This window comes from Phoca vitulina, unplaced genomic scaffold, assembly GCF_004348235.1.
Source record: "Phoca vitulina isolate PV1807 unplaced genomic scaffold, GSC_HSeal_1.0 scaffold7, whole genome shotgun sequence".
In the NCBI taxonomy this organism is placed as follows: domain Eukaryota; kingdom Metazoa; phylum Chordata; class Mammalia; order Carnivora; family Phocidae; genus Phoca; species Phoca vitulina.
Genome location: NW_022589710.1, coordinates 58,898,713 through 58,923,827, shown reverse-complemented (window position 1 = coordinate 58,923,827; position 25,115 = coordinate 58,898,713). Strand labels below are relative to the sequence as shown.

The window sequence follows — 25,115 nt, the reverse complement described above, 5'->3', positions numbered from 1 at the left end:
TCCCCATACATTACATCATTAGTTTTAGATATAGTGTTCCATGATTCATTGTTTGTGCATAACACCCAGTGCTCCATGCAGAACGTGCCCTCCTCAATACCCATCACCAGGCTAACCCATCCTCCCAACCCCCTCCCCTCTAGAACCCTCAGTTTGTTTCTCAGAGTCCATCGTCTCTCATGGTTCTTCTCCCCCTCCGATTTCCCCCCCTTCATTCTTCCCCTCCTGCTACATTCTTCTTCTTCTTTTTTTCTTTCTTAACATATATTGCATTATTTGTTTCAGAGGTACAGATCTGAGATTCAACATTCTTGCACAGTTCACAGCGCTTACCAGAAGTAATTATTCATGTAACAAAAAGCATCAGCCAAATCTTCTCTGTTTTGTTTAAATGTAGACTAGGTCTGCCTAATCCCTTAATGCCATCAAAACTGTTGGTATGGAAACAAAGAAATCTTTGTCAATTTTAATTATGAAACTCCAAGGCCACTTTCAGTGATGAATTATGGGGAATGCATTATAGGGAACAGGTAATTGCTTTCAGTGTACTAACAATGAATGTTAGAGTCCTGTGTCGTCTGAAAGCTTTATGAGCACAGCAAGGTGGGCTGCATCCATGTTGGTCTGCCCTTGGCTTCAGCAGAAGAACAGGGTGGGTCATTTCAGGCTTCCAAAGCTCTGAGGATTGGGGGGTGAAGGGGGAGGGACCGGCGAACTAACTAGCAGTTAATTACATCTCGTAAAGGCCCCTCCCCACATGGTTTTGACCAGCTGTGCACTGCCTCCTTTGGCCGCCATTTAGAGTTGGAATTCTCTGAAACAGGAACTGGTACAGGAGTTTCTTTTAGTTCTTCACAAGAGATTTGTCTCGGGTGGTGATTTTCTGCTTTAATGGGGGCAGGAGGAAAGGGAGAGATTCTTTGTTTATTCGTTCTCTTATTTATTCATCCATCAGATTTTCTGTGCTAGGAGCTAGGGTCAAGATAGCAAATGATCCCTATGGATTTTCTAGTTCAGCCAGAAAATAAATAATAACTACCAGTGGGTTAAGCCTTGGGACACAGGAAGAAGACAACGCTAATGTTTTTAAATTTACCCTTTCACTTTGCATGTTTTCCTAAAAAGAGATGGTTGTACAATACGGTGTCTAACAATCAAAATGAACTTAATTTTTGTAATATTCCCAATACCTCTTGGTGTGATTGGAGATCGATCCCCAGGCATTCCTGATAGCAATGATGATATCTGTAGAGCCACTCTGGGGTCGTGCTCTGGATGGGAGTAGCATGAATAGACGCACACAGGAGCAAACAGTGTGGTATGAGGAGTACTCCCCACCTCTGTTTGGTTTCACGTATGTTGTGATAGTCACTTGTTCTTCCAGCATCTCTTCAGCTCCTGCCCTGTGCCAGACATTCTCCAGGTGCTGGGGATAAAGTGGTGAGTAGCCAGACATGCTGCTTGCTCTCAGAGAGAAATTAGATCATGATATTCTTGGATGTATAGTGCTAAGATAGTGTTCAGAAAGAAAGGTACCCATTTCTGTGAGAGTCCATTTTAAAATGAAATTGACCTAGATTTGGTGGCTAGGGGAGGTTTTCCCGAGGGAGTGACTGAGCAGAAGCCTGAAGACAAATCAGTGCATGAGGGCCAACTAGCAGAGTCAAGGTGGGGTGTGAGGGATGCTTATTATTTAGACCTGAAGGGATCTTCAGAAGCATCTTGTCCAACTCACCTGTCCTTTTTTTTCTGCCTTATTTTTCTCCTTAACATTTAACCAGCATCAAATATACTATAAACAGTGCTTACCAGGGTCTTCTTAGGTTCAGTTAAACATTCTGACTCACAGGACTTTCATAGGCCGCAGTTGACACCCATCTAAATAGAAAGATCTAGAACAGGATTATAAATTGCCAGCAAGGCCATGTCAGGGGTTTCTCTTCTTTGTGAATCATGCTCTCAGCAATCCATATGGCCACCCAGGAGCTGTTCTGTTTGCCCCTTCCCCTTCAAGTGACAGCTCAGCTGGTAGAGAATGAGCCTCACAATTAGTAAATGTGGGATCTGTCCCAAGTATTCAGGGTTCTCCAAGGGATATGCCCAGTTTTAAGTCCTCACATTAGAGGAAGCCCAAGCTACGATGTCCCCATCAGATATGAATGTTCCTTCCAGTCCAGATGCAAGTTATCAATCAGGGGTCATTTTTATGATAAGCAATGTTGCTTAGTAACATAATCGACATTTTATCTTTTTTAGGTTTCCAGGGAAACAGAACTAGGAAGTTAACCTCAGGTCAAATTGTGAAGCAGAGGAGGAAAGGAATTTGTTAACCCTTTGCTCACATTGTATTTTATTTTTTTCTTATCTAATTTGTCTGTCTCTCATCACTAGAATATAAGTTCCTTGTGGGCAGAAATTTCTGTTTCGTTTGGGGAAGGATGTGTACCTTGAGCAATGTCTGGTGTAGAATTGGACGTGAATGAACGAATGAGTGAATGAACTTCTCGTTCTCAGTGGAGATGGCTGTGACTCACAGATGCCTAATGGTTTCATGCTTTCTTTAAAATTAGGTAGCATAGCATATATTTATTGAGAGCTAAGTGGAACTTACTGCCTCGGTTCCTGCTTCTCGGTGGTAAAGAGGGAGATGTGCTCTGCTCATCTAGGTCTTTCTGCATATGATGTCCTTCGGTTAAAGGAGTGGGGAGGGGTTCAGGTATCAAACACCTTCCTTGACCTCAGTAAGAAATCATATATTTTCTGAGTAGATCATAGGAACCTCTGCTTTCTGCCTTATCTCTGAGATCGGAGGGTACTTAGAATAATTGTGGCTTAATTATAAGAAAGTCATCAGGGCACCTGGGTGTCTCAGTCAGTTAAGTGTCTGCCTTCAGCTCAGGTCATGATCCCGGGGTCCTGGGATCGAGTCCTGCATCGAGTTCCCAGCTCAGCAGGGAGTCTGCTTCTCCCTCTGCCCCTCCCCCCAACTTGTGCTCGCTCTCTCTCTCTCTCACTGTCTCTCAAATAAATAAATAAAATCTTTTTTTTTTTTTTTAAAGCAAAGTCCTCAAGCAGGCTCTGACCGACTCATTCCTGAGATGCTCCTAGCTTAGTGGAATTTCAGTGATTGGAGGCCTCCTCACTTAAGCCTAGCGTATACACATCTGGATGGGAGTTCCAGAGTTCCCACAGCAGGAAAGAGATTTATTGTCTTCAGTGGTTTAGTTGTTGAGAAAGTTTGCTCCCAGGGCCTCCCAGACCCACATTTTTTAAGTAAGTATCTCTTCGACTTGAAACTCCGTGGGGCCAAGTTGGTCATGTGAGAGTATATGTGGCCTTTGTACCCAGCCCCTCAAGGGCAGACTGTTGAAATGACACACGTGTGTTGGGAAAGAGGAATTCGCATCCTGTCTGGTCAAGAAGGAAGCCAAATTTCACCCTCTCTGAGCCTGTCAGACTGTGGGGAACTTTCCCGGTAATTTGGTGACACAGAGCGGATCCAGATGTGTTTGCTGTAGAAGCAGGGTGGTTGGAAGAGGGTGGGGAGAGCAGACAGCACCCCTATTCTGGCTCTTGGCTGGAGAAAACTCCTTAACCTGCTGTTTTCCTCCCCTGGTTTGGGGGTCAAATGCATTAAGATTTCACACGAGAGCAGGGTTGGAGGGAGTGAGGGCCTCAGCTCTTTTCAAGGCGTACTTCCTACCTATTTCTTTTTAAGTCATTGTTTTTTTCTCCATTCTTTTTTTTCCCAGAGGTATTTTTAGTCAACTCTTAGAGCTGCAGAGAGAGATTGAGCTAAAGCCCAGAAAATGACTGAGACATCTTTGCAGAATTTCTGACTTTTCTTAGGAAATACTAGAACCTTCTATTGAAAATGAGAGGGCCTATAAATTTTCATAGAAGTACCTGCCTTTATATTTGTATGGCGGTGTCCACCATAGATCTGTACACCAACAAGGAAATCCACAATATAATTGTATGTTCTCACAGCAGAATCCTGCATTAAATTACAAGATTTTTAAAAAAATTAACGAGTTACTTTTTTTTCAACTGACATTTGGTTTTTCCACCTTCCTCTCTATTTTAGGTTTGAATTTTTCCCGCTTTTTCATAGGTCACTTTGGTGGTAATGCTTTAGGCCTGGCACAGACGCACGGTACCTTCCGTCTCCTAGCTCTTCCTCCTCCAGCCTCTCTCTGCTGGCAGGTGCTTGGTTGAAGGATATGGTAGCTGGTTCTCCTTTGAATCTCCCTGGCAAATTAGCATCAGAAGCACCAATCTCTGCATGTTGGGAATAAGCAGCTAAAATATCAGGAAGAATCAGATGCTGTGTTTCTTCTGAAGAATACCCCAGAAAAACTCATTAGCCAGCCTTGGTAAAAAAAAAAAACTCTGAATTACAGATTTTTTTTAAAAGAAGCAATTATATTGCTTTCAAGTACATTTTGAGTTAGTTTTTTTTTTTTTTTTAAACCAACTATTGCCCACTCAATTCCATGCATGTTTATTGAGAGCCTGCTGGGCGCCAGTCACTGGGGTAAGCTCTGGGATATGAGATGAATAAAAAACGTTCTCTGAGCTCATGGGGAAAGACAAGGATGTCAACGAATAATTATAACACCTGGTGAAAAGCACTATCATAGAGGGATGGGCTGGAGAAAAGAAGGGAGGGGAGGAAGAAGAAGCCACCTGCCTGCCAATGTGAATTCATCTGGTTTCTTAGAAGAATTGACATTTGAACTTGGTCTTTGAAGGAGGGGTACGATTTCCCATCTTAGGGAGGACTGAGGGGGACACAGGTGTTAGTCACGGGGGAATGCCAGATCTGTCGGGCCAGATACACTTCATACGCTCGTTAGAGGCAACATTCTCTAGTGGTTACAGATCACTGACTCTGGTGGTATCAGGGACATTTGCTAGCACTGTGACCTTGGCAAGTTACCTAACCTGTCTGTGTTTCAGTTTCCCCCTTTCATAAACTGGGGATAGTAAAGGTACCTACATCATAGTGTGCTTGATGGTGTCTGGCATGTAGTAAGCACTTATACCATGGACTGGAATGTCACTTGCATTTGTGTGGGAGAAAGCAGAAGGAAGCAATGGGGCATCTCATGGGCCTGAGAACCAGAGACCCTGAAATAACCAAGTATGTACTGGACAGCTCGTCTGGCCAACTGGGATGAGCCAAGTAAGATCCAAGGGGCTGGAGCAGTCTGGGCCCTCTGAAGACTTGAAAACGGACCTCTGGGCTCTTTGCTGGGAATGCTCCCCATAGTGAGGGGGAACTGGGAAGTATGGAGTGGAAATCAACCAAGAAGTGACACAAGCAGAAGAGAACAAAAAGGTAGAGGTAAATGTGGGGGAGGGGGAGGTAGCCAAGAATTATCATAAAGCAAGGTGCTATATTTTTTAGCAGCTTTATTCCGGTGTTTTATATACATATATAAATGCACCTTTGCAAACACGCAGTTCAGTTGTTTTCAGTCAGTTTTCACAGCGGTGCACGCATTGGCACGCTTGAGCTTTAGAACATTTCCATAACCCACTCTCACCCTCTGCCCCAGACAACCACTGATCTGTTTGTTACCTGTCTCTATAGATTTGCCTTTTCCAAAAATTTCACATAAATGGAATCACGGAATATGTGGTCCTTTATGTCCTGCCTCTTTCACTTAGCGTGGTTTTTATGTTCTCCCACATTGTAGCATGTCTCAGTAAGTCGTTCCCTTTTATTGCTAAATAGTTATTCCATTGTATGGATATGCGCTCTTTTGTAGAGTCATTTACCAATTGGTGAACATTTGGATTGTTTGCACTTTTTAGCTATTATGCATAATGCTGCCATGAACATTCCTGTACAAATCTTTCTGTAGACACATGTTTTCATTTCCCTGGATAGATTCATAGGAGTGGAATTGGTGGGTCATATGATAAGTTTATGTTTAACTTTTTAAGAAAACTGACAAGCTATTTTCCAAAGCGGTTGTGCTGTTTTACATTCCTGCCAGCAACGTGTGAGTGTTCCAGCTTCTTTCCATTCTCTTCAACAATTGGGATTGCCAGTTTTTAAATTAAAGCCAGTCTCGTGGGTTTGTAATGGTATCTCATTGTGATTCGAATGTGCATTTCTCTAATGATTAATGAGGTTCAGCAGTTTTGGTTTGCCTGTTAGCTCTTCTTGTATCTTCTGTGGTGAAACATCTATTCAAATTTTTTGACCTGTTTTCTATTCGTTTGTCTTAATATCAAATTGTGGGAGTTCTTTATATATTCTGAATACAAGTCTTTTATTAGATATATAATTTGCAAATATTTTCTGCCTGTCTGTGGCTTGTATTCATTTTTTAAAGTTGAGGAAAAGTTGATTTTGGATGAAGTCCATTTTATCAATTTTTCTTTTTATGGATCATCCTTTTGGTGTCACGTCTAAGAAAATTTTGCCTAACCTAAGACCACAAAGATTTTCTCCTATGTTTTATTCCAGAAATTTTATAGTTTTAGCTTTTACATGTAGGTCTCTAGTCTGTTTTTTGATATTTGTTTATGGTGTGAGGTAAGGGTCAAAGTAGAATTTTTTTGTATCTGAATACCCAGTTGTCCAACCACCATTTGTTGAAAAGTCTCTTTTCCCACTAAATTGCCTTGACACTAGTAAAAAATTAGTTAACTGAACATAAATCTAAAGGTTTATTTCTGGAGTCTCTATTTTGTTTCACTGATTTATATGTCTACCCTTAAGCCAATACCACACTGTTAAATATGTAGCTTTACAGCAAGTTTTGAAATTAGATAGTGTAAGTTCTCTAACTTTGTTCTTTTTCAAAATTATTTTGGCTACTCTCAGTCCTTGACATTTCCATACACATTTTAGAATCAGCTTGTCAATTTATACACAAAAAGCCTGCCAGGATTTTGATAAGGTTGGCAGTGAATCTCTGGATCAATTTAAGGAGAATTGCCGTATAAGTAATAGTGAATCTTCCTAATCCAGTATCTCTCCATTTATTTAGATTTTCTTTTAATTTCTCTCAAAAATGTTTTGTAGTTTTTATTGTGCAAGTTTTGCATTTTTTGTTAAGTTTGTCCTAAGTCTTTTACTCATTTTCATGCTCTTGTGAATGGAATTATTTTCTTAATTTCACTTTCAGATTACTTTACTATTATATAGATGTAACTGTTGATTTTGTATGTTGGTATTGTATCTTGCAACCTTGCCAAACTTATTAATTAGTTGTTGTAATTTTTTAATAGATTACTTAGAATTTTTATATATGGGATCATGTCATCAGTGAATAAAAACAGTTTTACTTCTCATTTCCAAACTGTATGTCTTTTATTTCCATTTATTACCTTATTTCACTGGCAAGAACCTCCAATACAAAGTTGAAGAGAGGTGGTAAGAGCAGACATCTTTATCTTATTCCTGCCTGACCTTAAGAAGAAAGCGTTTGGTCTTTCACCATAACATAAGATGTTAGCTGTAGATTCTTCATAAATGCCTCCTTGTCTCTGGTAATGTTTCATTACTTAAGGACTGTCTTACCTGATACTAATACAGTTACACTAGCTATCTTGTAGTTATTGTTTACAGAGGTATATCTTTTTTATCCTTTTATTTTCAAACTATTTGTGTCTTTGGAGTAAAGTACCTCTCTTTTATATTTCTTACAGATGGCATATAGTTGGATCTTGCTGCTATAAAAATGTTTGCCTTTTGATTGGAGTGTTTAATCCATTCACATTTAATGTAACTATTGATATGATCAGATTTTTGTCTGCCATCTTGCTCTGTTTTCTCTATGTCTGGTATCTTTTTAAGTTCTTTGTTCCTCTCCATCACCTTCTTTTGTGTTAAACAAATACTTTTTAGTATTACATTTTAATTCTTCTGTTGATAGAAGAATTTTTTAGCTGTATTTTTAAAAAAAAATATTTACAGTGGTCTCTCTATGAATTATCATGTACATCTTAAATTATCACAGAGTACTTCAGGTTCATACTGACTTAATTTTAGTAAAACATACAACTTGGCTCTAATATAGCTTCATTTCCTCCCTTTGTGCTATTAATGTCTCTCTATATGTTATGAACACAACAGTGCAGAAAAATATCCCCTTATAGCAATCTTATTTTTTATAGAAGTTTGAAATGATTTAAAATGTATTTATACAATATTTTATATTTATCCACATATTTACATTTCTAGTACTCTTAGCCAGTTTTTTCCTGTGGATTCAAATTACCCTCAGTTGTCATTTCCTTGCAGTCTGATGGACTTCCTTTAAAATTTTGTATTGGGCATGTCTGCTAGCTATGAATTCTCTCACCTTTTTGTTTATCTGGGAACATCTTTATTTGCCTTCATTTTCTGAGTGACAGTTTTACTGCATATAGAATTCTTGGTGATAGTTTCTTTTCTTTCAGAACCTTGAGTGTATCTTCCACTATGTCTGGTGAGAAGTCGCTGTCAATCTTATTGTTAATTCCCTTGTATGTGATTTAGTTGTTACTTTCAATTTTTTTTTTTGTCTTTTAGCAGTTTTATAATTATGAGCCTGTATTTCTTCAGTCCTTTTTCTCTCTGTTCTTCGGACTGGATAGTTTTTATTCATGTATCTTTAAGGTCAGTGTTTTTTCTGCCATCTGAAAGCTGCTTTTGAACCCATTTAGGGGATTTTTCATTGTATTTATACTTTTTAATTCTAAAAATCTCCATTTAGCTAATTCCTATCATTTCTGTTTCTCTATTGAGAGTCCCCATTTTTTTGAATCATCATCATCTATCTTGAACAAAATCTTTATATATAGTTTCTGCTACATCTTTGATTGTACTCATAATAGCTTCTTTGAAGTCTTTGCTAAATCCAACATGTGGGCCCATTCGGAGTGAATTTATATTGATTGCTCTTTTTTCTGACCATGGGTCAAGCTTTTCTGTTTCTTTGTGTGTCTCATAACAGATAGAGTACAATGATACATTTAAAAATGGAAGGAGAATGCTGATAGCATATGCAGAAAATAAGTTTTTAACATTTCAGTAATCATAATGGTGCTGGTATTATTAGCATTGCAATTCTGAAATGCATTCGTGTGACATGGAGTAAAGCAAATGAATACTTATGGAATGTTCTAACTATTATCCCCTGTGTCCTTGAGAACCAGGATTCTTAGTGTGGGAGAAAGGCAAAATAGATTTAAGATAGAAGAAATAAAAAAGTCAGTCCTGAATTCGAATGATTAAATTGGAAATACTGGAAACGATGGAAATCATGAGGTATTGTGTGTGTTTGCATGTGTTCATGTGTGTGCATGTGTGTGTATATAAACATATATACATGTGTGCGTGGGAGAGAGGGAGAGAAGAAGGGAGGAGGGAGAGAGAGGGAGGCCCATCTCAGTGACCGACCCAATGGTAATGAACATCCCTAGTGCCACGGCTGTGATCTTGAATTATCATTTACCAATAAAAGAAAACTCATTCCAGTTCTGGAATAAGAAATGAATAGGATGAACTTGGAACATCTTTACATACCAGATAGCAAGGAAACTTAAAAGATTTCTAGGATCATGGTAAAAGAATTCAGGCCAAATATGGGACAATTTGAATTTCAAGAGGGATAAAAATTGCAATAGCCTCATCAAATATGTTTAAATTCATGAGTTCTAAATCAGTATCTAACAAAGTAAATAAAAAGAACTGGAGAACCAAATATTAGATGAAAGAAGCCACCTTCCTATAAGATTATTCCAGCTAATGAATGAAAACTACAGTGAGACATTCTACATTAGAATGTCACCATTTTGTAACTCCCAGTGAATTAATGTATCTAACCACTGAGCATCAAGGGCTGCTAGCACCCCTCCCCTGCCCACCAAAAAAGTGACAGCCAGAAATGATGTGGCTCCTGATGGAAGAATGCACCACTGGCAAAGTCTTGAGCAAAGGGACCGAACCTGGACTGGTCAAACCTTGAAATCCAGCTGCCAAGTGAAAGAAACACAGAGAACAGAGGAACATATGAAACTATGCAGTTTTCTATCTAAGGGGAAACTCTACAGGTCAAACAGTTCAGATTCTTTAACAGATAAATTGTAAGGAAAAGAAAGAGCTAGAAAAGGGCATCTGCAGATGAAGAGATTTTGAAGACTCCTTGAGTAAGGGTAAAAGTGGGCAAGACTAAAGTCGTGTAGGCAGGTACACTTGAGTGATTAAGCCATAAGGAAATGGAATGAGGTGATTATTCTAAAAGTCAGGGAAGCAGTTACTTTCGGGTGGAGAGGGGAGCCTGTTAATTGGGTTGAGGTGATTGACAATGGTCTTTTTTTAACCTGGGCGGTAGTTACAAGGGTGTTTGTCTCGTAAGAATTCCCCAGGCGATAGAGTTGTTTGATATGACTTTCTGTGTCTATATTTTATACAATAAAAAGGTTAAAAAAGGTTGGGGGAGGGTGGGCAGTGAAAGATGAGGTAGAACACTCCCCAGCAGAGGCCAGGGGAGGGATCCCCGTACTGGGAATAAAGAGGCCGCTCCCTTTCTCTCTCAGGGACTCTGTTTCCCTCCCTGTCGGTGGAAGATAATGAAGTCCTGCGTGCCTCACTAGGTTGGTGGAAGAACCATCTGGAATAATGGGTTGGGGCGGGGCATGGAATCAATTAGTGTTGCCTCAGAAGAAGATGATGGTGATGGCTCACCTTCACTCATGTTTACTGTTACCTCATGTTATCCTCACAGCAGCCCCGTGAGTAGCAGGTATGCGGCTGGGTCTTGTTCTTGGGGCACATGAGGACCCAATCTCTGTCCTGAAGGAGCCAAAAGTCTTGGGGGCAGGGCTTTCTTGATGAGGGAGTGAAATATGTTTTAATGATCTTGTCAGTGGTTTGTTGATAAATGCCAGCTCTTCTGGATGGCTTGGAGGGGCTTGGAAATAGCCTCTTCCCCCGAGAAAACTAAATATGCTCCTCATAGATCACACTTGTCCTGCTCTTGGGCTTGGTGAAGCTTGTTTTCTATATATGCTCCAAAGGTACAATTGAGCTCACCATCTGGGGTGATTGGTTGTGAATTCTGACTGGGAAGGGCCAGGTACACGAGGTGCTGTAGGATGAAAGAATTGAATTTCTAACGTAACGACGATGGACAGACCCATTTTGGTATTGTCATCATTTCCTCACTGTGAGTCTCTTTGTCTGACACTGTCTTACTTCAGAGTTCTGTGTCTGCTCAGACCGCTCAGCAGAAAATTCTCTGCTGTCCCCTTGTCGTCCACCCCTGTGGGAGGGCCCCGAATCCCATCCCTTCTTTAGAAACAAGCATGTCCAGGTGGACGCTTGATCTGGCCCTGGCTGCTCCCAGCCTTTCTGGCTTCTCTCCCGCCTCTGTTTTTGTGTCATGGGAAGTAGTCTCCACTTTGTCTGTGGCTCCTGCACCACAGGGGTCCTCTTCAGCTTTTGCGGGCCCCAGAATCAAATGGAGCCTTCTGTCCTCAGCTCTTCTGTCTGTGGGCCGGATGATGACCATGGGCACGTTACCTAATTTCCTGAGCTTTTGTTTCCCCACATACAAAACTCCAGAAGGTGCTAAATAAACACTTGTTGGTTGAGAAGACAGCTTTGACATGGTATACAATAGAAACCAGTTCTAATTTGGCAGTATTTTCTGCTAAACCAGAGGTACACAAACGTACTAGCAGCTGCTTTTGGCTTTTGCCCCGTGAATGTTTCCATGTGGAGGGGAGGGCCGGGTGGTGGGAGGCAGCAGAGGGGTGGGGGAATGGGAGGGTTGACATGATTCTGAGCACTGGGCCAGGAGCTTTCCAGGCATCGGGAGTGGGGATAGTCCCATTTCATAGATGAGGAAACAGGCACAGCAGGGTGAAGCCGATTGCCCAAGGTCTTCCTCCTCCCCGGGCATGCCTAGCATCTGGCGATGTTTCCAGATGTCTCACATTCCATTCTCCGGCCCTCCTCTTCTTCTCATGATCACTCTCAGCCTTTGCCCTTTTCTCTTTTCTGTCCCCAACTGATTAGCCTCTCCCAGACCCAAGCAGATTATTTGCCGTGACTCACGAGACTGTACGAGAATCCCAAACGGCACCACGCTGCCTCAAGCCGAGCCATACTGCAATACTTTATTCCCCCAAGAAAAATATTGGGGGTTTTCATTTGCCAGTTTAACGGCCGAGCCCCCTACTGAGTGCATCTGGCCTGGTTTTGGACAGGACACCTTAGGCAAGCCTGGGGCCTGAACGCCGCCCCCCGAGCTGCTGCCGCTCCCTGGCCCCGCACGGTCTCTCCCTCCCCATGTTGCTGCCTGCTTGGCTTCTGCAGGCATTTGGACCAGTGACCCCCGTACATTTAAAGGTCTTTTTTTTTTTTTTTTTTTTACTGAGTCCCTTGGATTTTTTTCTCACTTGTCATAGTTTTTGAAATATTGTCCCCAGATGTTATTTTGGAAATGCAGTTCTGTTTTCTGCTAATTGAAATGGAAGTGGAACACTGCACTCTGATCCTTGTACTTCACGTTTAGCTCAAGCACTGTGGTGCATTTGGAAGGACTGTCCTCTCCCTTGATGTCGTTCCCGCCTTTTCCCCTCTCCAGAGCGCAACCAGTGGGATGAAGAGGAGGTCAAAAGTCCTTTTATCTATGTGACTTTGCTGCTTAGTGTTGATTAGCATTTGAAGTCATATTGTTAGTGGCCCATCTCTACCTCTTAGATTGTCTGTCTACTACCTTTATATCAACTTATAAAATGAAGAGTAAGTTGTCCTGGTGCTCATCAGCGTTGCATGCAATTGTGTCTCTTCTTAGGAAGCAAGTCATTTGGAGCCCCGGCCACTCCTGTTCTCCTCATGCTAAATGTGGATGTCTTCCAGCTTGGGCAGGATCCGGAGCAAACACTTGCCTCATTGGAAGTAAATTATGTCAGTGCTAAGCTTTTCTCTGGTCAGCTTTGTGTTACACACTCGTAAAACTTTAGTAGCTCAACCACCCAAATCACCAGTTTGAGCCACTAAACACCCAATAACATTTTTGAGTTTGGCTTGGCCCTTGTCAATTGATTCCAGAACAATCTCTGGAAGTTGGCTGTATTAACAGAGATAGAGCAAGAAGGATTTAGTTCAACCCCCTCAGTTTCTCAACTTCTCAGCTTTGCATTTGTCCCTGCCCCTCCCCTCTAGCCTTCGGTGGAGACTCTACACTCCTCCGTGTGGGCACCCACACTCGTAGGAGATGTCACCATCATTTCCTGGGAGAGTAACCACAGAGCCCCAGAAAAGGAGCTTCTGTTATCCTCACGTGACATCGGCTGCTATCTTTTGTCTTTGAGGACATGGCAGGCTTTCAGTAAATAACAAAGTCAATGAATGAATCAAACTGGGGAATACCTTTTTTTTTTTCCCTCCAAAATTAAATGTCACCAAAGGAATAAAACAGACCTTCATGTTCTGTAAATGGACTGGAAGGTAGATTCCAGAATTCCAAAATGGTTCAGAGCAATGGCAGAGTTTTGAGGATAATAGTAGTAATACTGGTGAACACTTAATAGCACTTACTGCATGCATTAACTAATTTAATTCTTAGAACCAATCTATAAGGGGGGTGCATTTGTTATCACTATTTTACAGATGAGGAAGCTGAGGCACAGGCCCTTGCCCAAGGTCAGCAACTAGTGAATATAAAGCTGGGACTTGAGCCCATCCTATCTGGCTCCAGGGTCCATGTTCTGTTTTGTCTCTCCAGTGTGAGTATATAGATAAGTGTATGGATTTCCAGGCCTTCCATGTTAGACAAGTTCTGGGTTGTTTGGTGTAGGTATTATCAGATCGAGGAGCCCAGCTTCGTGTTGGATACTGTTTAGTTTCCGGGGTGAAGTTGAGCGTGGTTACAGCACAGCTCCTGAGGATGCACGCTTGTTGGATGGCTCATGATTGCACCCCTGGGCCCCTTTCCTCGTGCACAGTAGGCACTCAGGATATGTTGTTGGAATGAGGCTTGATATCCTTTGGCCTGTTCCCAAAGGTTGGAGAGGAAGGACCTGAGAGGAAGCAGGCCTCCCCATACTCTGCGTTTCCTCAGAGAGCCGGGGTCTGGGCGGCTGTCAAGGAACAGGTTGTTGAGGGAGGCGGGGTGGTTCATTTTCGGAGTCCAGCTTGCATCTGTGGGCCTCTAGCATGCAACTTTGGAAGGACCTGTCAGCATGTCCCTGTCCCGATGCCGAGACAGCTCTGTGTGCCTTGTGGGACTTGAACCTCCGCTGCCCAGGACGCCGCCTGGTACATGGCACATGCTCGGCCACCTGACCAAAACGCCTCATCTGCTCTGCTTTTGTCGCGGGGAAGCCTCAGTTGCTGAGGTAGTCAAAAAAAATGTTGTTAAGCCTAGTACAACTCTCATTAGGTTTGAAATGAGACTTCCGGAAGCTTCGCCTGCTTGTTCACATCCCAGCGTGGACGGTTGTCACACCCTCCGTCACCGTATCTAGGCGGCAGCTGGCTTGCTCCATTGATCAGACCGAGCCCTTTGCTGACGAGGCCAAGGTTGTGGGCTTGATCTCTGGCCTCTGGCTCCAGCAGGCCATCTGTCTTCACACATGCATGTCACTGGATACGAGGCGAAGAGTGCGTACGGAGGGAGAAGCTGGAGGCCATTCTGGGAAAAACAGCTCCCTGACAGCCGGCCAGAAGCACCCTTTTGGACTGTGAAGGATGTCTTTTTCTTCTCCCACTTTCCAGATCTGGATATCTGGTTTTGATTTCAGACTTTTTCCAAATAGGTGCTACCCAGGTTATGTAAATGAAGAGGAAGCAATTCTCAAGCCCAAGAACTGAGAACAAGTGACCTAGAGCAGCGTGGTTTATTTCCGGTTTTCTGGGGTTGTGTTGACAGTGGGTAGCATGCCATTGGGGTGGATCTCATGAAGTAAGAAGTGTCTGCTTTAGGTGTCCCGTTTGTAATCGAGAAAACTCTTCAGCAAGGAGATAGGGAAAGAGATTGCAGAATATAAGATGGCGCTAACTCTCTTCTCTCTTTTGAGGGCACCCAGCTTCCTAGGTGTCACCGGGTGCCTGGTTAGCTCTGTGTAGCAGCAGGGACAAAGAGGGCCGTTGCTCCCAAGGTGATCACAGTTTGGTGGGCCAACAGACGTAAATACAAATGAAAATCAAAATACGTGCGAGCTTGTTGGGAACACCCAGGAAGCAGTACCCGTGTTTTCCTAGGGAAGCTGGGAAACCGTTCCCAAGGGTGGCCTTTGACCCGGGTCTGGAAGGGTGACTAACAGTTCCCAGACCACCTCAGACAGGAGCACGTATAAAGACACATGGGCAGGAAAGCCTCCCCAAAATGTCTGGAAGGTTTTTAAAAAGGTCTTCAAAATCCTTATGATCTGTGCAGCCCTCAAAGCTGTCAGGCCAGGCATGCCCAGCTGTGTCACTTGGTCAGGCAGGTGTGTCACTGCTCCCGCAGGGCCCAGGCTGCAACGCCACCGAGCACATGTGTGACATGTTCTGTTTAAGAGAGTTCTTTGCTGGGCTGTCCAGTCCAGTGCAGTGAGAAGGAAGGGGACAAGGAACAGGTAGAAAATGTATCCCCTTGTTGGTTGTGGTTTATTTGACTCACAGTGGTTCTGAAATTCACTTAACAAGTATATATTGAGCACTTGCTGTATGCCAGGCTCTGTTTGAGGGGCTTGGGATATGTAGATGAGCAGAACACAGATCTTGGTCCACAAGGTGCCTATGTTCTTACGGGGGGCGGTGTGTGTGTGTCAGATGGCGTCCGTTGCTCACCAGCATGTCCTCAGGGATGAGCCTGGAACCCGACGTACAATAGTGCTTAGTAACTGTTGAAATGACCTACTGCTTAAGAGCTTCAGGAGTGGTTGTTGGTACGAAGGGACCCCAGAAAAGCCACATGATTTCTAGGCTCTGAGAGATCTATGGTGTTGACTTGTTCTGTAATTGATCTTTAGTTACAAATTTCAGAGACCGGCCTTCAAAAATGCTGCTGCAGGGCCTACAGGGTCAAGAGGGAGGCCAAGTGCTAGCGAGTCTGCCTCCCTCGGTGTCCTCAGGAAGTCATGCTTTTGCCCTGACCTAAGGACCAGCAGATGAGACCTGGAAGGAGGAAAGAGAATGATGAAACCCGATGGAAAAAGGAGGGAAGAAAAGGTGCAAATAGGTCACCAGGAGTCAAGTGTGTCCCTGTGAAAAGTGGGTGGGCTCTCCTGTCAAGACAGAGCAGTAGGTAGCCTGGGTTTGAACATGAGCAAGGCGGGGGGACTGGCCTGAGCCCCCCCTGCAGGGTCGGGGATGGACAGGGATGTTGGCAAGGGAAAGCAGGGGACAAGCAGCTGGTGCTCAGGGGACGCGCAGGCCCTTCCTTTCTCCCTGATAATAGCTGAGCCACTGGGAGCCGTTCCACACGGAGGGACACGCACCCGCCTCAGGAAGCTTAGCCAAGCAAGATGCGGGAGGTGAACCCCACGTTCTGACAGCTTGCCAAAGTGCCTGCTGCTCATAGGCTGGCAGGAACACTCATTTTGAGAATAGTTTGCCATAATGAATTCTGACATCATTGCGGTCTCTCAGTCAGGGATGTTGAAATGGAATAAATGACCTAATGTGAAGGGTCTTTGGAAACCCTCAAAACCAGGGAGAGTCCGTGGCTCCCTCGTCTTCATTTTGGAGTGGCGTTTTTAAGCAGCAGTTCGTTCTGGATATTTACCGACCTCAACATTTTAAGAATAAACTAATAGTTTAGAGACATGAAAGCAATCATGTGGCTTTTATTTCCCTCAAATTGGAGTCTTTCATAGCACTTAGAATGTAATTCTTATAAGTTAATTTCCCCTTTTTGTTCCTTTCTATCATGATTATCCATCTAGCTTAAAAAATTTTTTTTTCTGCTCTCATGGCAATGGTGGAAATGATTGGTTGAATAAAATTATGTGACTAAAAAAATGTATGAATGGTATTGGAGTTGCTGAAAATGAGATGTTTTTGCATTTGGGAAACTTTCTTCCTCTGCTAATATTTAAAATCTTTCCCCTCCAGCCCCCTCTCCCTGCTGTGGGACTGATCTGTGGTTGTTCCTGAGGGCGCCACGTTTGTTTGCTTGGCAAGGTATCAGGCCTTCGGGGGTTACCGCGGATCCTTTGTTTACGAGCAGGACCTCCCAGAGCTTGAGGAAGAATTTGATTCTGAATCCTAGGCTCTCTGCAGAAATAATCTGGAAACGGTTGAGAAAAACAGCATTTGCTTCAAGGCCACTGTCCCTACCTTGGGACGAAGCCCCCAGTGGCGGACCCGCCTCCGCCTGTGGGGCACCCCCTTGAGTCCCGGGCACTTCCTCCAGTCCTCCAGCAGGGGGCCTCGGTCCCGCGCGGGAGAGCCAGCCGGCCCTCAGAGGGGAGTTGAATTTCTCCAGCCATCCTTTCTCTTTTAAGGCAGCTGAGACAGGACCCCGGATGCCACACTGCTTCATCTGGGCCGACGGATTTTCTTTCCGATTTTGAGCCACTTCCTGGGAGCATCTCGTTAGCCGTGATCACTGCAACGTGTAAAATGTGTATTATGTATATATGAAGTAATTTGCATATAAGTGACATAAGCCAGAGACCTGAGCTCTTGTATTTGTAGTTCGTTCTTTCTTCTAGAGCTGCACTACAGTTTTAGAGCTGACGTTTCTCTTGCCCAAGAAGGTGATAGAATCTAGTCAGAAGCTTCCAGCTCACTGTCTCACTGGGTTTGTGAACCTGAGCAAGGCACTTCACTTCTATGTCATAACGGACTAGATTGCATTGGCTCGTGGATAGCTAGAAAATTCTATGCTTTTGTAACTGGATAAGTATCTCATTCTGCCAGGAGGGCTTGAGAGACCGTCCGAATGACCAGGGCCTATCTTGTAGCCTACCCTGGCTTATCCTATTTAGATTCGATGCTGCCTTTTCAGAGCTAACTGCCACCCTGGTAAGACAGCCCTGTGAACCTGGGTCTCCAGTTACGTTCCCTCAGGCCCACCCGTATGTCATACAGTTCAGACTGCTGTTCCTTGTACACATGGTAGGAGCATAGTCTGCGATTCTGGAGCAAAATTAGACCACTGTGTCCACGCCCATCCCTGATTAGTTATAGCTGTTTCCTTCCCCCCGGTACTTAGGAGAGCCGAGCGTCAGTCCAAAGCAAATGTACTTTGTTGCCTGTGAACACAGATCCCATAAAAACAAACGAAGGGGAAAGCAGAGTAGATTGCGTGTCCCAGGGCCCATTACCTAATTTTCATTCACGTCTCTGTTAGAGTTCCTTTAGCACTGCTTGGAGTCCTGAGCACCAGCATCTCTTTTTGTGCCATCAAGAATCATCTGATACGTGTGGGTGAGAGGGATACGGGAGTATTGATGTACTGAACGCCAATAAACTATTAGGCTGTTCTTGTGAATGAGAGTCCTGGGATGTCGTGTAGGTAGAAGATACAAATTAATAGCCCTTGTGGGGGCTTGTGGCACACAGAACCCACATTCAGTTTGATTAAATACCTTTGCACGATTTAAAATGTCATCCCAGAAGACAATCAGATACCTAGAGCGCCTGCCACAGCCCGCAGAGACGGCTGACAGGTCTGCCCCGGCTGACCTGCTCTGCGGTTTTTTGGAAAGATGAGATGTGTTCTAATGAGCAAGTTATAAATATCACCGAGTTATGTCGTAGGTGGTGGCAGCTCTCAATGTAAAGGGACCGACTGGGAAGTGTTCCCAGCCGAACGGGACCGGCACAGCTTTCAGGGAGGACTACAAGTGGGGGCTGGATATAGTGACCAGGATGTTACTAAAGAATTGTCTGTCCTTTACTGAAATGTGTCACCAAACATGTCTCAGTGTGAGGTGTGGGGCAGTGAGAGGAGATGCGTTCCCGTCCGAGTCGGGTGGCTCAGGGTTCCAGTCCTCATGTGTTTGCTCGCAGAGGGGGCCTTTGACCACTTGCTTCTTCTTGTCGGTACAGAGTGGGGGGGGGTTGGCTTGGTGGGTTTTTTGGGCAGTGATTTAGGTTCTCAGAGATGCAGAGTGATTGCTTGGTAGAGCCCCTCAGTTTTCATACTTGTTATCTTTGTCTTGCCCATAAAAATGGCAAGTTACGGGAAGTCTTTAGCACACTGCTTTCAGTGCCTTGTGAGTATTCCCGGACCCTCTTGCCGCCCACCTTTTAAGTGAAAACAGATTTCCACTCAGTAGAGCAGGAAAACTATGGAGCCATTGTAAGGTTGAAGGTAGACTCTTGCAAGATACCTACATCTATCTACCTACCTACCTGTCTATCTACCTTTCCTTCCTTCCTTCCTTCCTTCCTTCCTTCCTTCCTTCCTTCCTTCCTTCTTTCTTTCTTTCATTCATTCTTTCTTCTTCTGCTTCTTCTTCTTCTTCTTCTGGCTTCAGAACTGATTTTCAGATTTTTTTCCCCTTGAGAAAATTTGATTGTGGAAGCACAAAAGACCAGCAGTCCCAGGCCAAATTTTTCAGAGTCAAGCAAAGATGGACAGGCATGTGCAGAATAATTGTTTGCTTAAAATCTAGCCAACAGCTTTTATGTAGACAAAATGCATCGAAATATGTGTATAAAATATTTAATATTAATGCACGCCAGATGGAAACCCTGTCAAATTCTGTGTGCACACAGGAACTTGACGAGAGGAGTCGGAAGATTTAGAGAGATCCTCAGAGCAGTAGAAACAAGAACAACGCAAAACCTGCGAATGGTGAGTGTGATGGATAATTTGATTGAGACCAGAAGGGCACTTTAGGTGTTATCTCTCCACCCCTCCCTCCCTCTCCCCCTCCATCATATATGTGTGTGTGTGTATACACGCTTTGTTGAAATATAATTTCCACACCACACAGCTCATCCATTTAAAGTCAGTAGTTTTTAGTGTACTCACCACATTGTTCAGCCATCACTAATATTTAATTTCAGAACATTCTCATCCCCAAAAGGAAACCCCATACCTATCTGTAGTCAATCGCCATTCTCCCCTTTTCCCCCAGCCTCTGACAACTGGTCATTTATGTTTTGCTTTTATGGATTTGCCTATCTTGGACATTTCATGTAAATGGAATTATATACTAGGTGGTCTTTTTGTGACCAACCTGCTTTACTTAGCATGGTATTTTCAAGGTTCACCCATGTTGGAGCATGGATTGGCACTTCACTCATTTTTTGTGACCAAATACTATTCCACTGCATGGATATAACACATTTTATGTATCTGTTCATCAGTTGACGGATATTTGGATTGTTGCCACGTGTTGGCTATTATGAATAATGCTGCTATGGACATTCTTATGCAAGTTTTTAGGTGGACATGTGGACAAGTTTTAAGTGGACAGGCTGTACGTTTAACATTTGGAGGAATTGCCAGACGATTTTTCAAAGCAGCTTCACCATTTTGTATTTCCACCAGCAGTCACGAGGTCTCCAATTTCTCCATATTCTTGACAACATTTGTTATTGTCTGTCTTTTTAGCCCTAGCCCTCCTAGTATGTATGAAGTGCTGTCTCATTGTGGTTGTAATTTACATTTCCCTGCTGGCTAATGATGTTGAGCATCTTTTTATGTACTTACTGGTCGTGCTACCTCTTGAAACAGAAGAAATGCATCCTGTAAGGCAGGGAGAATGTAAGCCCTCCCAGACGCTAGTGTGGTGAAGGGGTTGGTTGTATGCTAATGATTTCACACCAAACCCAGCCAGAGCAAATCAGATTGGATCCTGAAGAGTACCTAGTTGTTTGACTGATTATACTGATGCCAAAACTTAGAGGAGAAATAGAAAAGCTAGGTAGATAACCTGGTTCATCAGCAATTTGGCTGTGTTGTTGGCGTAAGTTCTCTCTCTTCCTTGTTAAACCTTGAACTTCCCTGGCGGGGGAGGTGATCACTGATACCTCCATAGCTTGCTCTGCAGAGCTGTAGCCAAGGCCTGTCTGGGTGAAGGCCTGGTGCTCACCAGGGATGAAGCAAATACCGCGTGTCACAACGGACATAACAGCCCCACGTAAGATCCCACCTTCCTCTGTCTTGGTACCAACAGCGTCGTCCTCCCATCATCATGACCCCTTTCAGTGCTGTGGGAGAGTTTTCAGTTGGCCCAGGCTCAGTGACTCCTGTCATGGGAAGTGAGGCTGTATCTTCATTTTGGTGTCTCTAGGGTTTTAGGATGCAGGTATCCAACTCGTGGGGCCAGATGACGAAGCAATAGGTTTTCCTAGAATTAGCGGGGGGGGTTTTCCTAGAATTAGCGGGGTGGGGGACAAGAGGAGCAACTTTATACCCCACACCTGCCACCAAGACCTTACTTGGTCTTTGGTATTTATTTATATATTGATGTGATTTGGGGTGCCTTAAGAAGTTCAAACCAGACATTTTGATTTGTAGAGTTCTTTAAGGAAAAAAAAAACTCTGAAAAAATGGATAAAAATTGTTGCCAAGTGTCTTTTCTCTCAAATTGACATCCTCCCAACATTTCATAAAACTTCTTGCCTGGTCAGCATGAACAGCTTCTTTTAAGATTTAGAAGCACAATTAAAGTAACTGATGATATTGGCAAGTGTTCTTATAATTGTTTTAAAAGCTGATTAAACAGCCAATCTTTCTAAATTGCTTAAATATGGAGCATTTGTTCGTATTGTTGATGTTTTTCTCCCATTAGAAGGTGTGAGTGCATTGAATATTCTGTGGGCATCTGCCCGCTGCTTACTTCAACATTATTCTTCACAGAATTAGAGAATATCTTCCATTATTGCCTAAGGTTTCTGATATTCAGATCAATGTACTTTAACTTCTAAAAATCCTGTGAGGTGGGATTCTGAATAAAGACATGTTAGGAAGTGAGAGAGGTTTCTTCAATTATTATTTTCTTTTTTCTGAGACGTATTGTGAGGAGGCTTCCAAAGAAGTCTGGGTAGACTGGAGCTGCCCTTGGACATTTTCAGCTGTTAACTGGTTAGTGTTGACATGAGGGAGGTCACCTCTATGTTGGACTTGTGGTGCAAGTAAGTAGACCTTTGGTCTTGGTTGATGAGTCTCAGGTGACCTTGGTTGAACTGCTTGCAATTCCTTGAGTGCTTAACCAAAGGTGTGCATCAGAATTATCTGAGGAACTCTGAACAAATGCGCATCCCTATAACTGACCTCAGAAATGCCAACTGAGTAGGTTTGGGGCAGGACCCGAGAATCTTATTTTCTCGTTTCCATGACAGATTCTTTGCCTTCCCTAATGGGGAAGCACTTCATGGGTCTTATTCACTGGTATCTTGGTCTACACTAGCCCTCAGAAAGCTTGTCCAGTTAATGCTGCTCACAACTATATGATTCCTTAAAGATTAGTTGATCATTGCAAATTTATGATGCTCTCATGAGATGGAAAAGTTGCTTTGTAAACTCTATCTGGGCTGAGAAGGATTTACAAGTCCATTTACAGCAACCGCACCCTTAGATAAATACTTCGACGAACTGAAAGCAGGTGTTCAAACAAACACTTGTACGTGAATGTTCATAGCAGCACTATTTATGCTAGCCAAAAGATGGAAACAATCCGAATTTCTATCAGTTGATGTCTGGATAAACAAAACGTGGTATGTCCACCCACTAGAGTATTATTCAGCCACAAAAAGGAATGAAGCACTGATCCAGGCTACCACATGGGTCAACCTTGAACTCATGATGCTGAGTGAAAAAGCCAGACACAAAAAGGCCCCATAGTATAGGATTCCGTTGATAGGAAATGTCCCCAATGGGCAAATCTGCAGAGACAGAAAGCAGATTAGTTGTTCCCAGGGTCTTTGGAAGGAGGGAATGGAAAGTGACCACTAGAAGGGGACAGGGCTTCCTCTTGGGGTGATATTCTGGAACCAGACAGAGGTGATGGTTGCACAACACTGTGAATGTACTTAGTGCCATTGGGTTATACATTAAAATGGTTAAAATGGTGAATTTTAGGTTAGGTACATTTTACCACAATTAAAAAAATACATACAAAACGGACTTAATAACCAAGTTTATACATTAAAGTTTGACTTCTTTCTGGCTCCCTTCCTCCCCTTCCTTTCCTTCTGACTTTGATAGTTACCAACAATTTGTAAGCATTTCAGGGGCAAGCATATAAAACCCGAGTATAAAAAGCGAAAGGTCTGATCAACATTGGTGATCGTGCTGGTCATTTCTCATATTTATCTCCTGTTCTGAACTTCATTTGAGCTGTCAATGCACACAGCCAGACATCCTTCCTAATTGGTTAGTGCAGTGGTGGAGTGACACATTTAAAATATGCAATCACATCAAAACCTCATTTTAAAAGTCTCTCTGGAAGGTTAATACCCAGAGGTAAAGTGAGATCTAGCATGAGCTGTCTCGTAGTGGACAAGCGAACTGTGGAGGGCAGAGATTTTTATAACTTTAGCATCCCTCCATGGCAGGTATATCCAGAAAATGAAGCTCCTTGTTCATTTTTTTTCCTTTGACATTTTTTTTTCTCTGCTCTAGTGAGTGGAGGTTATTTTTGCCAGTTGATGGTTCCAGCAGAAGTCATTAGCTTATATGACTGCAGGGAGATCGAAATGAAACTATAATGGAAGGTTTAAGAAAACAGTGCAGGAACTGTTTAGGTCCTGAAAATTGTGTTCTTATGAGGATCTTCACAGATGGCTCAGTTGGGGATGATAGGAGTGCATTTAATTTCACATTTTTATAGACATTAAAGCCAGTGGGTCTTACTTGGGAATAATCAAGAAAATTTGCCTTTACCCAGTGGTTATCAGAAGCCACTAAGCCAGTGATTTGGTTGCATTTAAGTTTCCTTGTGGTGTTTTAGGAGATTTCACGTGGGTGAAAACCTAGCAAAGTTCTCTTCTGGAACATATTTATTTAAAAAGTCTCACTCTTAGGAAAGATCAGCATTCTTTGCCTGCATGTTTCCAAAGAATATGAAAACCTTGTGGAAAAACCTGATGGTTGAAGTTTTATTTTGCCACCTTTGGCTGATTGTGGGGTAGCATGGGCCACCCTGAAGTGCACCTGCTTCTGTTCTCAGGGAGATTTTGTGGGGTTTTTGTTTGTTTGTTTGTTTTTACTTCTCTTCTTTATCATTGGAAGATTATGAGGTAAGTGAACCAATATGCATCAGCTAACAAAATATCTCTTAGTAGATGCCGTATACCCCCCCCTCCCATTCATCAGACGGGGTACTGTTCTAGTACAGAGAGTTTGAAAAGCATAGTAGTCTGTGTCTAATTTAGGATGACAAGATCCAGATATGTCTGGGTTTTCTCAGTGAGAAAAGAGATACCTATCCAGCTTTGAAAAGAGGACTTTCTTGATCAGTAGCCACCCTCGCCACCTTGCTTTCTCTTTTGCACAGGCCAGCAGTAACCTTTGGGCTGGAAGGCCCAGGGTGCACTGAGAACAGGGTGCTCATGTGCTGAGTCCCAGGATGGGGCCACCATGGGACCGGCCCTTGGCACTTCAAAGAGGGAAGGCATTCCAGAAATCTACTCTGGATGCCATCTTATCAGCAATGAAGAGCTTTTTTATTTATTTATTTTTTTTTTTTTTTCAGGAATAATGTCATCTAGGTTGAGCACCAGCTTTTTTTTTTTTCCCCTAAAGATTTTATTTATCCATTTGACAGAGAGAGACACAGCGAGAGAGGGAACACAAGCAGGGGGAGTAGGAGAGGGAGAAGCAGGCTTCCCACGGAGCAGGGAGCCCAATGCGGGCTCGATCCCAGGACTCCGGGATCATGACCTAAGCCGAAGGCAGACGCTTAACGACTGAGCCACCCAGGCACCCCGAGCACCAGCTTTTTGCCAGGTTTGGGTTTTAGCAGGGATCTGTTGGGAGGTGATGAAAATATGTGCAGTTCACCTATGATAAGAGCTTTTGGGAAAGAGCTGAACTAAAAGTTTCAGTCGTTTCAGAATGTCAGAGGAAGGGTGGCTCAAAGGGCACGGACTTATTTTTTAAAATGGCTCAAATACCTTAATGTATTTTCTTTCCTTTTCTTTTTTTGTCATCATCTGATAGAATGTTCATCAGAGAAGTAAAAATGTTTAATCATGAGTCTTGGAA

General features: G+C 43.2%; 1 protein-coding gene across 6 annotated transcripts in view; it reads left to right on the top strand.

The window, feature by feature from the left end:
- TTC7B (tetratricopeptide repeat domain 7B) overlaps positions 1–25,115 on the top strand; it is a 246,829-nt gene that overhangs the window by 88,232 nt on the left and 133,482 nt on the right. For all 6 annotated transcript variants that reach the window (XM_032405782.1, XM_032405781.1, XM_032405780.1 and 3 more), the window contains one exon: positions 19,673–19,751. In XM_032405782.1, coding sequence (XP_032261673.1) covers positions 19,673–19,751 — 79 coding nt within the window. The remainder of the gene's footprint in view (positions 1–19,672; positions 19,752–25,115) is intronic.